Here is a 16,972-nt window from a genome sequence, read left to right on the forward strand (position 1 = left end):
GGTTGTCCAGTCATCTGATAAAAGTCTGCTGATATTGCGGTATGGCTGAGACCACAAATATGTTGGAATATGGCCAGTATACAAATCACATGTGTGGTCCCGGGACTACCTGCTCTCATTCGCAATACCCGTGAATCCAGAGAGCATGCGATGCGCACACTGTCAGGATTCAGAAGTCTATAGTCCCACTGTGTGACTATTGACTTCAGAAGAAAAGCCATCTTGATACCCCAGTCTGCATTAAAAACTTAGCTTGGGAGAGACCTTGCTGATGCAGTATAACTACCTTGTGTCTTCTCACCGTCTTCAGTCTTGCCACGACGTATAGACATGAACCGCTCTTCGATAACTTCACCTTTGTAGGAGAATTTGGCTGTTCCTCATTATCATCTCTCTGGTATAATTACTCATATACCGACTAATCCTACAGAATCCCTGACTTTATGCATGTACCTAGGAGGATTTATGCTGTTTTAAAGGCAAAGAACAGTCACATCAAATACTGATTTCATATAGATTTTATAAATTTAACAAAATGCAAAAGAGGGGACTAACAACATTTTATCTGAAAGCATTCTTACTTTTCCAGACCAGTATTGTATATCTGGCCATCGCACAGGCTGGTAAGTGCAGACTGGTGATTATTGGACATCGGGCATACCAACCAATAGGTTACAGACCAGCTGTCCTAATGCGGCTTTTAGATGGGCCAATAAATAGGGAGTGTTCCTCAGAATGCTGGTTCCCAACTATCAGACCATCTAAACAAGTCGACAATCACCACACAAGCAAAACACTGGTTTGTCAGGTGTGAGGATTTTACCCAGCTTAAAAGTCATCGTACTCACCAGCACATCATCCTACGTACACAGGACATGTGCTGCCGAGTATAATGAAAGTCTAGGCGTACAGAAAGATCATATTGGTGACTGTTCTGTGCGTGTGTAAGTGCCTCTGATTACCTCGTATTTTGCCTATTGATGGTCATTTCATGGCCTACAAGCGACACAGTAAACCTGGTTTTAGGATATGTCATCAGTTTTTAATGTTGTAGAATTTCAGCACCTATTATGTAAATTATGTTACTTGTGTTTTTTTGTTCATTCATGTGTGGATTAAATATGTTTCCGCAGCAGAAATGCACTAAAAACTTAAGCGTTTTTTACCTGTGGATTTTTCTGCACCTAATGCACGTCTATGGGGAAAATCTGCACAGAAAACTCTGTGTACCCGCAGGAGAAATTGACAAGTTGTGGATTTGAATCAATGAAAATATGCAGAGTAAAAAAGGAACCAAAAGCTCATCATGGAAACATAACCCAAAGCTTCCGTCATCAAAAATGCCATAAAAACAAACTCACTGTAAGTGGATTACCCAGTAGATTTCTTAGCCTCTGTTATTGGAAAATAAGAAATTCACGACAACAGATAAGTAAAAGCAATTTATACATAAAAATACAGTATGAATAGGATACATATAACATAGCTGAGTCGTAGGACGACAACATACAGCAATGTAGGAGGAATTTCAGAACATTGCATCTGGTAATAGAAAAGTGTCATTGTGGATCCCCAAAAATGCACATTCACCTTATAATACTGCTCACTCCATGAGATGATATCGGACTCTTGGGAGATAGACGGTGGATTTGTACATACAGTCATGGCCGAAAGTGTTGGCACCCAAATTGTTCCCGAAAATGAAGCATTTATCCCCCAAAAATATTGCAATTACATGTTTATTTCCTTTGATTCTATTGGAACAGAAAAACACAAAAAAAAGACAAAAAGGAAAAAATTTCACACTAAAACCCAATAAATGGGCAGGACAAAAATTGTTGGCTCTCAACTTAATATTTGGTTTCACACCCTTTGGAATAAATAACTACAATCAAATTGTTTCCTATAACCATCACCAAGCTTCTTACACGTCTCATCTAGAATTTTGGACCACTTTTCTTTTGCAATCTGCTCCGGTCTTCTCATATAGGAAGACGCCTTCTCCCAACAGCAATTTTAAGATCTCTCCACAGATGTTCAATAGGATTTAGGTCCAGACTCATTGCTGGCAAATTATGAACTCTCCAGCACTTTGTTTCCATCCAATTCTGAGTGCTTCTTGAAGTATGCTTGGGGTCGTTGTCCTGCTGGAAGACCCATGACCTAGGGCACAAACCCAACTTTCTAACACTGGGAACTACATTGAAACCCAGAATTCTTTGGTAATCTTCAGATTTCTTGATGCCTTGCACACAGTTAAGGCACTCAGTGCCAGAGGCAGCAAAACAACCCCAAAACATCTTTAAACCTCCACCATATTTGACTGTAGGTATGGTGTTCTTTTCTTTGTTGTCCTCATTACATTTTCAGTAAATCGTTGAATCATGTGCTTTATCAAAAAGCTCTGTCTCGGTCTCATCTGTCCACAAGATTCTTTCCCAGAAGGATTTTGGCTTACTCATGTACATTTTGGCAAACTGCAGTCTAGCTTTTTTTTATGTCTTTGTGTCAGCAGTGGGGTCCTCCTGGGTCTCCTGCCATAGCGCTTCAATTCATTCAAATGTCAATAGATTGCGCTGACACTGATGGACCCTGAGACTGCAGGACAGCTTGAATTTCTTTGAAACTTGATTGGGGCAAGTTTGAGCGAGCATCCCGAGCTGGAAATAAAGTACTTACCCACAATTTTGGAAAGGTATTAAAAATTTTATTCTGCCAATTTTGGAGGTTTTGTGCGATATGTCCAATTTGCCTTTTTTCTTTTTTTGTGTGTTGTTCCAATACATACAAAGGGAATACACGTGTATAACGAAATGTGTGTAACTGAAATACGTTTTCTGAGAGAAATGCTTCATTTTTAGGAACAATTTCAAGGATGTAAACACTTTCGACCATGACTGCATGGCGACTTAATACCTGTGGTTCTGGTAAGATTATTCATGATCAGAGCATCAGTCAAGTGACACTTTGCAGAAAAAAAAAAAAGGAATGTGGCAAAATAAAACCTTGGGTCTACTACAACACCTGTAAGTATCACTGGCCAGCAGTGCAGATAAGATCATCAGGACCGGCTTTCGGCACCGCACAGATTTCCGTGAGACCGGCTGACATTATAAGGTGTATGCGGGTGTTCGGTGTGATGTTTTGGTCTGACGGCCACAGACTTGCACACATCACCCCAATGAGAACACATACAGGCTCCGTCAAGCATGTATTTAGAAGGCAAGGAACAGCTGCCGGACAAATAAGTGATCTTCTGTCAGCTATGTGGCCACTATATATGAAGGATTCCAGCCTGAATAATTATTCCTCCAGCCATTAAATAGGTGATAAATGCTAGATTGTGGTGGTCCAGATGCTGGGACACCCAGCAATGGAGGGAATCCCATTCCCCCTAACAGCATTTATTAACTTTCCTATGAAATCTCTCCCTTGGCTGACAACACATTTCCTCTAATCTCTTGATCTGAAGTTAACAGCCTTATAGGGCTATATGATGCCGTCACGTTTCGGGCCAAGAGACCCACGGCCAGTCGGCACATAGTAGCCCGTACTACTTCACTGTGTGAAGGCTGGCTAAGGGAGATAGCCATTGGTTGAGCAGTTATCTCATGCTTATGGCTCAGAAAAGTCACAATCCGAAGGAAAAAAAATAAAAAAATAAAATTGTGAGGTTAGTGAACAATGGACTGATGGTGAAAATCGGTGACTGATGGAGAAAATTGGCCAAGGTACAACCTTGCTAATGACCCTTCCACTTCCAGCAATTGGCTACATACCTGACATACATACCTAATAATACTGGGTCTCTCATTACTGACTAATGATACTTTGCTGGTGGACATGCAATAAATCCACAACACATATAGACACGTGCAGTGATCATGAAGATCGTGGCAAAATGTGCATAGCTCGGTCATGATGTCCTACGATATGGCTGCATAATCTTGGCATAACGTTTACTCAGTCGCTGTCAATTCCTCAAAAATAAGAAATGCAATTATACAGGTGACTTAACACTTGAACAAAAAAATCATTAACATGCTAAAATCCAGCAACGATGAAAAAAAAAAAAAAAAGAGCAACGTGCTTCTCTCTATTTACCTTACAACCTGGGGATCGCCGCCATTTTCATAAAAAAAGGTATATAAAAAGCAGTATAAATAAATGCTGCCAGTATAAAATATTTCCATGGTACCGAAGTAGGTGCAATCGGCTGAAAAACACGAAGTCTTTATTTGGGATATTGGCGGCCTGTGCTTCTCCCCCTTGTGTAGTTTCTGTAGGGGATTGCAGAAGGGAATTCCTCTGGTTCCGGTAGATCATATACGTCTCTCACCATATAACGTATGCTAGAAAAATTATTTGCGTAGGATAAAAATTGAATAAAAAAAAATTGCCATACTTCAAGGTGAAAATAAGAAAAAAAAATTAAAAAAAAGTGAGGTCGGCGCAAAGTGGGCCGAAAGTGGAAGTTGGCGTCTTTATCCTGCGCCCATCGTACACTTTTCAGAAGTCCGTTCAATACTAGAAGAAGATGTCTGAACCGCAGAGGAGATCCTCTAAAAAGGAAGCTACTACTCCCAGCACGGTCCAAGAGGATAGGGGTTGTAGTTTTACTTGCACATTAATTTTTAGCACGTGATACCGCAAGTCTGGTGATTTTATCTCAAGCACCTGTAGGAAAATCTTGGCAATACTCTTGAAAGTTGCAAACGTCTAAGGAAATTATTGCAGTCGGATGCAGACTAAAGGTTAAAATGTAGGAGTAAGAAGTTGCTAGGTAATAAAAGTCAATGAGTACAACTGCTGTTAATGCACTAGGAGGATATTAAGGCAATGGTCGTCCTTTCTTCGGAGATGCTGGCGGTTGTGCAGGGTAACTTTGCCGGCTGGAGAATATCGACGATGATCCATGATTCTTCCTCGTTCGCTTGGTATCGTCGCACATTCTGTCCTGCACACGACCTAAGGGAAAAAGGAAAATAAGGAAACAAATAGATAAATCTTCAAAGTGACCGCTCTCCCGGACTACTTCTTATACTACTTAGCTGGCCAACTTCCCTTCCTACAACACTGGAGAGCAGATAGTCGTTTGCCTAGTTCTGAACACCTCCTTGCGCACTGTTTGAGTCTTCAGAGTCTATGGGGGTCTTGGAGGCACCAGAGCAATACTCTCGCTCCCTTCTTGCCAATTCACAAACTTTAGATTCACGTGTGGAGAACCATCAAAAAGATTCAATTCAAAGAGTCCTCTCTACGGCATAACACTGCTCTTCCCAAATTGCTACATTCCCAAGATGCTCAGTGTTGGTCAATCTTAAGGGTCAAGACACTGACACAGGTACATCTCCAGGGTGGTCTTGTTTCCTTTGATCAAAGTCAACAGCTCCACCACTTCCCCAGACACACTTTCTTTAGGTATCTGCCCTAAATTCCCAGACATTGGAAACTCTCACCTATCCTCATACCCCATGATTGAGATTCTAAGGAGCCAGGGACAAGAGGGTTGATCTCCTTTTTATACACCCAGTTACTAAGCCGGAGAAGATCCTCATCACCATTGTTGGTTGAGGCCAAATGGAAGACAATAATGCCCTCCCTATCAAAGGAGGATTGGAGCGAGGCCTTCACCTCCCCACAATATGTTTCACTGGTAATTAATTACAAGCTAGTCCACCTGTATATAGTCCGTCAATGCTACCTGACAGCTAGCTAGTTATATACCACCAGTAGATCCACCACTGCAGGTGACCATAGGTGCGGGGAAGAGGTGGCCGATCTGATACCCCTGATGTGGTATTACCCTCCTACTGCAGACTTTGGGAAAGAGTCCTAGCTATCCTCAACGATATCTCACCTACCACCGTTCTTCAGTACCGCCACATACAGTACAGACCAAAAGTTTGGACACACCTTCTCATTTAAAGATTTTTCTGTATTTTCATGACTATGAAAATTGTACATTCACACTGAAGGCATCAAAACTATGAATTAACACATACTAACAAAAAAGTGTGAAACAACTGAAATTATGTCTTATATTCTAGGTTCTTCAAAGTAGCCACCTTTTGCTTTGATGACTGCTTTGCACGCTCTTGGCATTCTCTTGATGAGCTTCAAGAGGTAGTCACCGGGAATGGTTTTCACTTCACAGGTGTGCCCTGTCAGGTTTAATAAGTGGGATTTCTTGCCTTATAAATGGTGTTGGGACCATCAGTTGTGTTGACCAGAAGTCTGGTGGATACACAGCTGATAGTCCTACTGAATAGACTGTTAGAATTTGTATTATGGCAAGAAAAAAGCAGCTAAGTAAAGAAAAACGAGTGGCCATCATTAGTTTAAGAAATGAAGGTCAGTCAGTCTGAAAAATTGGGAAAACTTTGAAAGTGTCCCCAAGTGCGGTGGCAAAAACCATCAAGGGCTACAAAGAAACTGGCTCACATGAGGACCGCCCCAGGAAAGGAAGACCAAGAGTCACCTCTGCTTCTGAGGATATATTTATCTGAGTCACCAGCCTCAGAAATCGCAGGTTAACAGCAGCCTCAGATTAGAGACCAGGTCAATGCCACACAGAGTTCTAGCAGCAGACACATCTCTACAACAACTGTTAAGAGAAGACTTTGTGCAGCAGGCCTTCATGGTGAAATAGCTGCTAGGAAACCACTGCTAAGGACAGGCAACAAGCAGGAGAGACTTGTTTGGGATAAAGAACACAAGGAATGGACATTAGACCAGTGGAAATCTGTACTTTGGTCTGATGAGTCCAAATTTGAGATTTTTCGTTGCAACCACCGTGTCTTTGTGCGATGCAGAAAAGGTGAACGGATGGACTCTACATGCCTGGTTCCCACCATGAAGCATGGAGGAGGAGGTGTGATGGTGTGGGGGTGCTTTGCTGGTGACACTGTTGGGGATTTATTCAAAATTGAAGGCATACTGAACCAGCATGGCTACCACAGCATCTTGCAGCGGTATGCTATTCCATCCGGTTTGCGTTTAGTTGGACCATCATTTATTTTTCAACAGGACAATGACCCCAAACACACCTCCAGGCTGTGTAAGGGCTATTTGACCAAGAAGGAGAGTGATGGGGTGCTACGCCAGATGACCTGGCCTCCACAGTCACCAGACCTGAACCCAATCGAGATGGTTTGGGGTGAGCTGGACCGCAGAGTGAAGGCAAAAGGGCCAACAAGTGCTAAGCATCTCTGGGAACTCCTTCAAGATTGTTGGAAGACCATTCCCGGTGACTACCTCTTGAAGCTCATCAAGAGAATGCCAAGAGTGTGCAAAGCAGTCATCAAAGCAAAAGGTGGCTACTTTGAAGAACCTAGAATATAAGACATAATTTCAGTTTTTTTTCATACTTTTTTCTTAAGTATATAATTCCACATGTGTTAATTCATAGTTTTGATGCCTTCAGTGTGAATGTACAATTTTCATAGTCATGAAAATACAGAAAAATCTTTAAATGAGAAGGTGTGTCCAAACTTTTGGTCTGCACTGTATGTGCCCCTTGATTCCTTTTCCAGCGGAGATCATGAGACCGCTGCAGCCAATGATGGGTCAGTGACTGTCTGCAGAGGTCACATGACAGCTGAGCTGGAAGAGGAAGGTGAGTAGGTGTTTTTTTTTTTTTTTATGCAACCATGGGCCCATTATTAAAATAAAAAAAAAGTGGACGTAACGGTGGAGAGTTGGAAAAGAAAATATATTAGTGTAATTTTTGCGTTAGCTGCAGTCACATGCTGGAATTTTTATTTCCTTGGAGTGAGAAAATATAAAATAAAAGCAAATCTTACACCTGAATCCTAGGGCATTTCCAGCCTTTAAATTGGGAAGGGAAAATAAGCTATTCATAGAATGGTCTAGAAAAGGAGTACAGACATTAGATGATTTACTACATTTACAGGAAGGTCGTTGGCTAACGGGATTTGAGGTGTTAGACAAGTATGAGCTACCGGGATTCCATTTGATGCTATATAGTTAATTAAAGCATTATGTGCTAGATTTCTTACAAGATGTAAGAAAAGAGGTTGACGCAGATGTTTGGGGAGATTTATTTACCAAAGACATATGTATGGGGCATCAGGCTCTTGGTAGTGGATAGGATTCCAAATATTTGGAGAGTAATGCCCCTCTCTTTCCCGTATTGGAGTGCACTGGGCATTCCATGTGCAAGGGACCGTTGTATTAGTTATTACATCCACAGATCCGGTTTTTGTTAAATATGGATGGAAACTGGTAAGGGAGCATATCATAAATGAGCAATGGAGGGATAGCCAATTTGGAATAATGCACAAAATAATATGTGGCTTTACTATACCGCCAACTTCACAGAACCCTGATGGGCAAATGAGTTGCCCCAAATGTAGCACATCCAAAACAGATATGGAGCATGGCATATGGTCGTGTCCCAAGACACAAGAGCTTTGGATCACGGTTCAAGATATATATCTGCAGATGTGTGGGATCTGGGTGGACACTGACCCGATGTGCTGGTTGTTTCATTATACGACAGGCAAAACGAGGGGGGACAGTTACATGACGTGTTCCACACTATAGCATTGGTAACAAAACATTTAATTTTACAATACTGGTTGGCCAGTACACTTCCAGGGATAAAAGAGATTAAAGCAGGACTAAAGAGAGGAATAAAGATAAGATGACGAAAAGATTTTTTTTAAAATGGAGAGTGTTCATAGAATCGTTATTGTCTACTGGGGAAATTCAGGAGATAATGAGGTCTCTTGTTAACTCAGATTGGTACTTGTTAGAAGACTTAAGTGGTAGTTTGGGTAAATTACAATTTGTCACATGATAAATGCATCAGATGTTGTATGTTCAGGATTTGATTGTCGGATTACAATTATTGAAGCTGGATAGATGTGGACATTAGGGGGTTTGTTAATAGTATTTGGGTTACAAAGATAATCGATTGTTTTGTTTTTGTCTAACAATCTAAACCAACATTTGCAATATGTATTTTGTTTATTTGTCTAAAATAATAATAAAAAAAAAAAAAAAACCCAATAAAAATGATGTTTAAAAAAAACAAATCTCATTATTGGAAAATCGTAAATGGCCGTTCCCCCAAAATAATGAAAGTAAGTTTCTTATAATTTTGAGCAGTACATAAAATAATCTCTTTCAACTATTGAGATTCCAGGACAAATTTCACACTTTTCTCAAATAAAGGCTGAAGAAATCTATAAAATCATTATGAATTGTCAGGTAATTTAGTATCAGGCCTAATGTTTTGAGAGAAAACCCCAGACAAATAATAGTTTTGGATATGCAGAGCTTAGATCTAGATGCCGAGAAACATCTGAATCTGTCAATGGTCGGATCAGACAGGGAAGGATCAGACGTGCAGCGGATCAGATCTCTCGCTCCTTGGCTCCGATACAGAACTATGAATGTAAGCTCTGGTCCTGCAATAAAAGGGTTAAACCTCACCTCACTCCTCACTCAGATCAGCCCCGCTACTGCAATCAGCTCTCCATTAGGATGGTGACATGGTTCTTCTCTACTGAAATACAAGAAATACCAGGACATAAGCGAAAACACGATCCAGTATCTCCCATCACACCTCCCAGCAGGATCCAGTATCTCCCATCACACCTCCCAGCAGGATCCAGTATCTCCCATCACACCTTCCAGCAGGATCCAGTATCTCCCATCACACCTCCCAGCAGGATCCAGTATCTCCCATCACACCTCCCAGCAGGATCCAGTATCTCCCATCACACCTCCCAGCAGGATCCAGTATCTCCCATCACACCTCCCAGCAGGATCCAGTATCTCCCATCACACCTCCCAGCAGGATCCAGTATCTCCCATCACACCTTCCAGCAGGATCCAGTATCTCCCATCACACCTCCCAGCAGGATCCAGTATCTCCCATCACACCTCCCAGCAGGATCCAGTATCTCCCATCACACCTCCCAGCAGGATCCAGTATCTCCCATCACACCTCCCAGCAGGATCCAGTATCTCCCATCACACCTTCCAGCAGGATCCAGTATCTCCCATCACACCTCCCAGCAGGATCCAGTATCTCCCATCACACCTCCCAGCAGGATCCAGTATCTCCCATCACACCTCCCAGCAGGATCCAGTATCTCCCATCACACCTTCCAGCAGGATCCAGTATCTCCCATCACACCTCCCAGCAGGATCCAGTATCTCCCATCACACCTCCCAGCAGGATCCAGTATCTCCCATCACACCTCCCAGCAGGATCCAGTATCTTCCATCACACCTCCCAGCAGGATCCAGTATCTTCCATCACACCTCCAAGCAGGATCCAGTATCCCCCATCACACGTCCCAGCAGGATCCAGTATCTCCCATCACACCTCCCAGCAGGATCGAGTATCTCCCATCACACCTCCCAGCAGGATCCAGTATCTCCTATCACACCTCCCAGCAGGATCCAGTATCCCCCATCACACCTCCCAGCAGGATCCAGTATCCCCCATCACACCTCCCAGCAGGATCGAGTATCTCCCATCACACCTCCCAGCAGGATCCAGTATCTCCTATCACACCTCCCAGCAGGATCCAGTATCCCCCATCACACATCCCAGCAGGATCCAGTATCTTCCATCACACCTCCCAGCAGGATCCAGTATCTCCCATCACACCTCCCAGTAGGATCCAGTATCTCCCATCACACCTCCCAGCAGGATCCAGTATCCCCCATCACACGTCCCAGCAGGATCCAGTATCCCCCATCACACGTCCCAGCAGGATCCAGTATCTCCCATCACACCTCCCAGCAGGATCGAGTATCTCCCATCACACTGGGGATCTAACACTGGAGGGCATGAGAGCACTGAGATCTCACTTGAGGGCAGGAGAGCGTTGGGATCTAACAATGGAGGGCAGAAGAGTGCTGGGATCTAAATGGAGGGCAGGAGAGCGCTGGGATCTAACACTGGAGGGAAGAAGAGAGCTGGGATCTAACACTGGAGGGCAGGAGAGCACTGAGATCTACCACTGGAGGGAAGGAGAGAGCTGGGCTCTACCACTGGAGGGAAGGAGAGAGCTGGGCTCTACCACTGGAGGGAAGGAGAGAGCTGGGCTCTACCACTGGAGGGAAGGAGAGAGCTGGGCTCTACCACTGGAGGGAAGGAGAGAGCTGGGCTCTACCACTGGAGGGAAGGAGAGAGCTGGGCTCTACCACTGGAGGGAAGGAGAGAGCTGGGCTCTACCACTGGAGGGAAGGAGAGAGCTGGGCTCTACCACTGGAGGGAAGGAGAGAGCTGGGCTCTACCACTGGAGGGAAGGAAAGCGCTGGGCTCTACCACTGGAGGGAAGGAGAGAGCGGAGATCTAGATCTAACACTGCAGGGAAGGAGAGAGCTGGGATCTAACACTGGAGGGCAAGAGAGCACTGGGATCTTATTAAAAAAAAAAAATGAGCGCAGTGCTGAGATCTAACACTAGAGGGCAGAGTAGCACTAGGGCATTATACTGGAGGGCAGGAAAGTGCTGGAGAATATTACTAGAGGACTGTGGATTTGTGTCAGAATTACATTCCTTGAGTCAGAATTATATTCCTTGAACACAAAAACGAACACACGTTCACTGTCCTCCTTTATTCTTCTGCAGCACCCCAATAAATATAGTGTACCTTTTTGTGTGTGATCCTCCCCACTGTCGGTCCACTGACTGTCACTTCCAAGTAATCGGTTTTGGGACTCGCTGAGTGGTCTGGCTGGAAATGGTTGACTTGGTCCAGCACTAAAAGAAAAAAAAAAAATCTGATAATTAACAATATTTGCTTCAGGCAGAAAGTAGATAATACATTGCTGCAGGGTAGTCTGATACTAGACCATTAATGGCATTTTCACAGGAAGTGACAAATATCTGATAGATTTTGATCCGAGAAGTGAGACCCGTATCCACCACCATCACCACTGGGGCGAGTGAATGAAGAGGTCATCCCATTTAGGAGGGGCTCTTCGGATTCCAGTGGTAAGACCCCCAAGTGATTGGGACGTTACCACCTAGTCTATGGATAGGAAGTAAAGTCTAAATTTGGTATTACCCTTTAATTAGAAAGGGGCAATAACAAGGTGGTCACTGTCACCATGTCATACACAGACTAACCTCCCAGAATTTAGAGATGGAGTTCGCAAAAGCCAGCAGCACATATACACTGCTCAAAAAAATAAAGGGAACACTTAAACAACAGAATATAACTCCAAGTAAATCAAACTTCTGTGAAATCAAACTGTCCACTTAGGAAGCAACACTGATTGACAATCAATTTCACATGCTGTTGTGCAAATGGAATAGACAACAGATGGAAATTATTGGCAATTATCAAGACACACTCAATAAAGGAGTGGTTCTGCAGGTGGGGACCACAGACCACATCTCAGTACCAATGCTTTCTGGCTGATATTTTGGTCACTTTTGAATGTTGGTTGTGTTTTCACACTTGTGGTAGCACGAGACGGACTCTACAACCCACACAAGTGGCTCAGGTAGTGCAGCTCATCCAGGATGGCACATCAATGCGAGCTGTGGCAAGAAGGTTTGCTGTGTCTGTCAGCGTAGTGTCTAGAGGCTGGAGGCACTACCAAAGAGACAGGACAGTACACCAGGAGACGTGGAGGGGGCAGTAGGAGGGCAACAACCCAGCAGCAGGACCGCTACCTCAGCTTTTGTGCAAGGAGGAACAGGAGGAGCACTGCCAGAGCCCTGCAAAATGACCTCCAGCAGGCCACAAATGTGCATGTGTCTGCACAAACGGTAAGAAACCGACTCCATGAGGATGGTCTGAGTGCCCGACGTCCACAGATGGGAGTTGTGCTCACAGCCCAACACCATGCAGGACGCTTGGCATTTGCCACAGAACACCAGGATTGGCAAATTCGCCACTGGCGCCCTGTGCTCTTCATAGATGAAAGCAGGTTCACACTGAGCACATGTGACAGACGTGACAGAGTCTGGAGATGCCGTGGAGAGCGATCTGCTGCCTGCAACATCCTTCAGCATGACCGGTTTGGCAGTGGGTCAGTAATGGTGTGGGGTGGTATTTCTTTGGAGGGTCGCACTGCCCTCCATGTGCTCACCAGAGGTAGCCTGACTGCCATTAGGTACTGAGATGAGATCCTCAGACCCCTCGTGAGACCATATGCTGGTGCAGTTGGCCCTGGGTTCCTCCTAATGCAGGACAATGCCAGACCTCATGTGGCTGGAGTGTGTCAGCAGTTCCTGCAAGATGAAGGCATTGAAGCTATGGACTGGCCTGCCCATTCCCCAGACCTGAATCTGATTGAACACATCTGGGACATCATGTCTCGCTCCATCCACCAACGTGACGTTGCACCACAGACTGTCCAGGAGTTGGTGGATGCTTTAGTCCAGGTCTGGGAGAAGATCCCTCAGGAGACCATCTGCCGCCTCATCAGGAGTATGCCCAGGCGTTGTACAGTAAGGAGGTCATACAGGCACGTGGAGGCCACACACAATACTGAGCATCATTTCCTTGTTATGAGGCATTTCCACTGAAGTTGGATCAGCCTGAAATTTGATTTTCATGATATCAAAGAGAATCGGCGCACAGCCATAACATTATGTACAATTTAGAGGGTGTAAACAGCAGTGGTAATAGCATACAAAAAGGAAAGGAGAAAAAAAAGACACTGCTATAAAGGAATGCACACCATCAATTATATGAACATACAAAACACCACTTTATTGGCATAGACATTAAAAACAATTAAAATCAATACGTCACTCCGGACCATCTGGACAATACGATACATATATACACAAAATAGTGTGCAGCCTGTCAATAAATCTCATTTACATGGGTATTTCTGATAATAGCATCCTACCTAATGGCTCATGGGGAATCTAAAAAGCCACAGAAGCTCCCATATATATATAATAGGACATCAGTCCGAGCTGTAAGCGCAAAGTACCCACCAAAAATGCAACCCACCTATGTAAGTGTATTCTCTCATCACTAACCATTAGAAATACTTACTTTTTGGAAGAATCGCTCTGGGTAGCTGATAAATTTTGCTCAGGATCACCAAGGACAAGGCGAGTTGGGAAAGAGCATCCGTCTCCCAAGCTGTAAGAAGAACGCATGGTCTGGGGGTCTTGGATAGTATTCATTTACACATCGTTATTACGGTCATTAGCAACATTTTCTATCAAAGAGAGAAAAAAAGCGCAGAAAAACAGGATGTGTCCCAATGACAACACTTCCTGGCTCCCGCGCTGAAGAGCCCAAGTATAATGAAGATCTTGTGGTTACACTCGGGTTTTGGAGAACAAGAGCAAAGTCCCTCCGGGCCGCCTATACGGACACCAGAACTAGAAATGATGCATCGTGGTCACATTTTGCATTTGGGTTCCGGGTGAGAAAAGGGTTAATATAATGACTTTGGGACATTTTTATTCTGTTATTACTTTGGCTTTTTATGTAGTGCTTCCCATGTGAAGCTCATCAATCCGCATCTTACTTTACCTTGTGAATGTGGGAAACAGCCAATATCTCTTTTCATCCCCAAAGACTTCTCGAAAATTCTTGCTGAAACCAAGGGAAAACCCATCTTTTTCAGGACCAGTTCGAAAAGAAGGAGCCCGGAAAGCCTCTATAATAAACAAATTACTAGAAAACTTAACACCAAAAGACATTAAAAAGGATCTTCCCCTATCCAAGATCCTATCCCAAAATGTAGCAGATGTAATAATAATATTAGCAAATCCCTCCAATTAGAAATGTAGTACAGTTCTCCTGATTAGCTATGTCGCTTACCCAATATACAGGGCACTGCAGTAGCTCAGGTATCCATGGTTACAATCACTCATATGGTGACAGTTAGCAGTCGTAACCATGGATATCTGAGCTACAGCAACGCTCTGCACATAGGGTAAGCGGCATAGCTAATCAGGAGAACTATATTACGTTTCTAATTGGAGGCGTTTGCTAATATTATTACACCTACTAGAAATTGCGATAGGCTCTTGAACATGGGAATACTCCTTTAATTATTTGTTAAACTATAGTTACACCTCCCCCTGGAAAGGAATAAATGATTTGGTCAATTACTATTCTATTTACCCAGAAAACTGCCTTCTCAGGCAGCCAGATATACCGCCCCCCCACCAATGAGCATCCACAGCCCCAATACATACAACTGCATAGAAGGGGGTTTGGATAAAGGGGTCGTCCAGAGAATAAAAATTATAAAAAAAAGCAAAAAAACTAATACCCTCGGGGGGCCCTGCTGCTCCAGTCCTGGCGCTCACTCAGTCTCTACTAGTCTCCTCTCAACGCACAGGAATTGGCAGACGAGGGTCCTCACCGTGGTCAGTGATTGGCTGAGCAGTGTTGAGACCAGCGGGGATTGGTAAGTGCCAGAATCGGAGCAGTAAGGACCCAGTTAGGGCGAGTATTCCAGGACTAGTTGTGGGTCGTCAGCCTCTGGCATTGCACCTCGGCAGGGCTTGACCCCGAATGGCATTACCTATAGTAGATCTGTTTTTCCCAACAAGCCAGCAATGATAGCTAAATAGCGAGAGTATACTGATGAAGAACATGGCCGACACGAAAAACAGGAACAGGACGTGGAATTTGGCTCTGGTATCGGCCAGCTCGTTCTGCAAAATGGAGAAAGAAAAAGATAACATGACAATGTAGAATCCGACTAATATAGTGCACGGGCAAAAACATGGAGAAAATGGAACGTATGTGTGTGCGAACCATGCCGGTAATAACTATTACATGGTAAATGGACAGACTGACAGGTACAGACAGGTGTCTTATGGGGACAGGCTAGGAAATCGTCTAATATCCCTTCCTTAGGGCAGTGGTCGCCAACCTGCAGAACAAGGAGAGTGTATTACATGATGGTGCAACCGCTGTCCAGAAGCCCCATTATGGCATATGAGCATCATATAGGGAGCAAGTTCCTTGCTTACAGGAAAGCCACCATAAGAAAATATCCTATTGTTTAAACCAGATCCTGAAAGTTTTTTCTTCTTCTTCCACATCACAATCTGTATTCGAAATAAAAAAAAAAAAAGAAAGTTTTCACACTGGCCACAAGAGTTTTTATAGGCTAACTTCCTGTTTCAGGAAACAACACATGTACACAGCAACAGTGTTCAAACCTTGCCCCCAATCTTTTGCATTAACGTGTCTGATCAGCGTGTGCATGGGTCATTGTGAAGTGGAGGGAGCAAGATGAGATGTGACACTGCCTATTGGGTTTAGGCTAACTTCCTGTTTCAGGAAACAACACATGTACACAGCAACACTGTTCTAACCATGCCCCCAATCTTTAGCATTAACGTGTCTGATGAGTGTGTGCATAGGTCATTGTGAAGTGGAGGGAGCAGGGTGAGCTGTGACATTGCCTATTGTGACTGGTGGAACCTGAGTACAGGATTGTTGCCAGTCATTGTAATCCTGCCTCTGGTGATAAGGAGCCTGCTGAAAAGCCTTTCTGAAACAACAGTAAGTATGAATCTAAAAAAAAAAGCCCCAGTGGTCAATGTGAAAATTGCATTACTATTTTTTTTTATGTTAATACAGATTGTGATATGGACACATAAATGCTAAATATTTTTTTTTAAATACAGTACAAAAACCTGATTTAAACAATAGGACATTTTCTGATAATCGCTTCCCTTTAAGATGATCCACTCATGGAGGAGAACCACTGAGCATCTGCCGCTTCAACTGTGGTGGTCCTGGCCCAGGCATGTACTGCAAGGACTAATATTAATTTGTATGACTCATGTAATACTACATTTGTTCCACAGGGGGCGTGCATGGCCATATTTTGGGTTACCCATAGGACCAAGTTATGGTAGCATTGTAATACAGAAATATACATGAGGACCGCATGCTGTATATGGAGGCGGGCAGGTGCAGAATTAAATCACCAGAAATTCCACCAGATTGGGGTCCGTAGCCTCAGTTGATCACCA

The 16,972-nt window shown here is 43.8% G+C and overlaps 1 protein-coding gene across 2 annotated transcripts in view; it reads right to left on the minus strand.

Annotated features, from left to right (window-relative positions):
• Positions 1–2,529: 2,529 nt before the first annotated feature.
• The window catches only part of ZDHHC20 (zDHHC palmitoyltransferase 20), a 75,195-nt gene continuing 60,752 nt past the window's right edge, over positions 2,530–16,972 (minus strand). Inside the window, exons 8-13 of one of the 2 annotated variants that reach the window (XM_077298381.1) lie at positions 15,505–15,637; positions 14,502–14,628; positions 14,013–14,102; positions 11,643–11,752; positions 9,463–9,532; positions 2,530–4,968 (exon numbers count right to left, since the gene is read on the minus strand). In XM_077298381.1, coding sequence (XP_077154496.1) covers positions 9,498–9,532; positions 11,643–11,752; positions 14,013–14,102; positions 14,502–14,628; positions 15,505–15,637 — 495 coding nt within the window. In that variant the 3' untranslated portion in view covers positions 2,530–4,968; positions 9,463–9,497. Of the gene's footprint in view, positions 4,969–9,462; positions 9,536–11,642; positions 11,753–14,012; positions 14,103–14,501; positions 14,629–15,504; positions 15,638–16,972 lie in introns of both variants that reach the window. The other variant, XM_077298380.1, reaches the window with a different exon arrangement.

Source organism: Ranitomeya variabilis, chromosome 3 (assembly GCF_051348905.1).
Source record: "Ranitomeya variabilis isolate aRanVar5 chromosome 3, aRanVar5.hap1, whole genome shotgun sequence".
NCBI lineage: Eukaryota > Metazoa > Chordata > Amphibia > Anura > Dendrobatidae > Ranitomeya > Ranitomeya variabilis.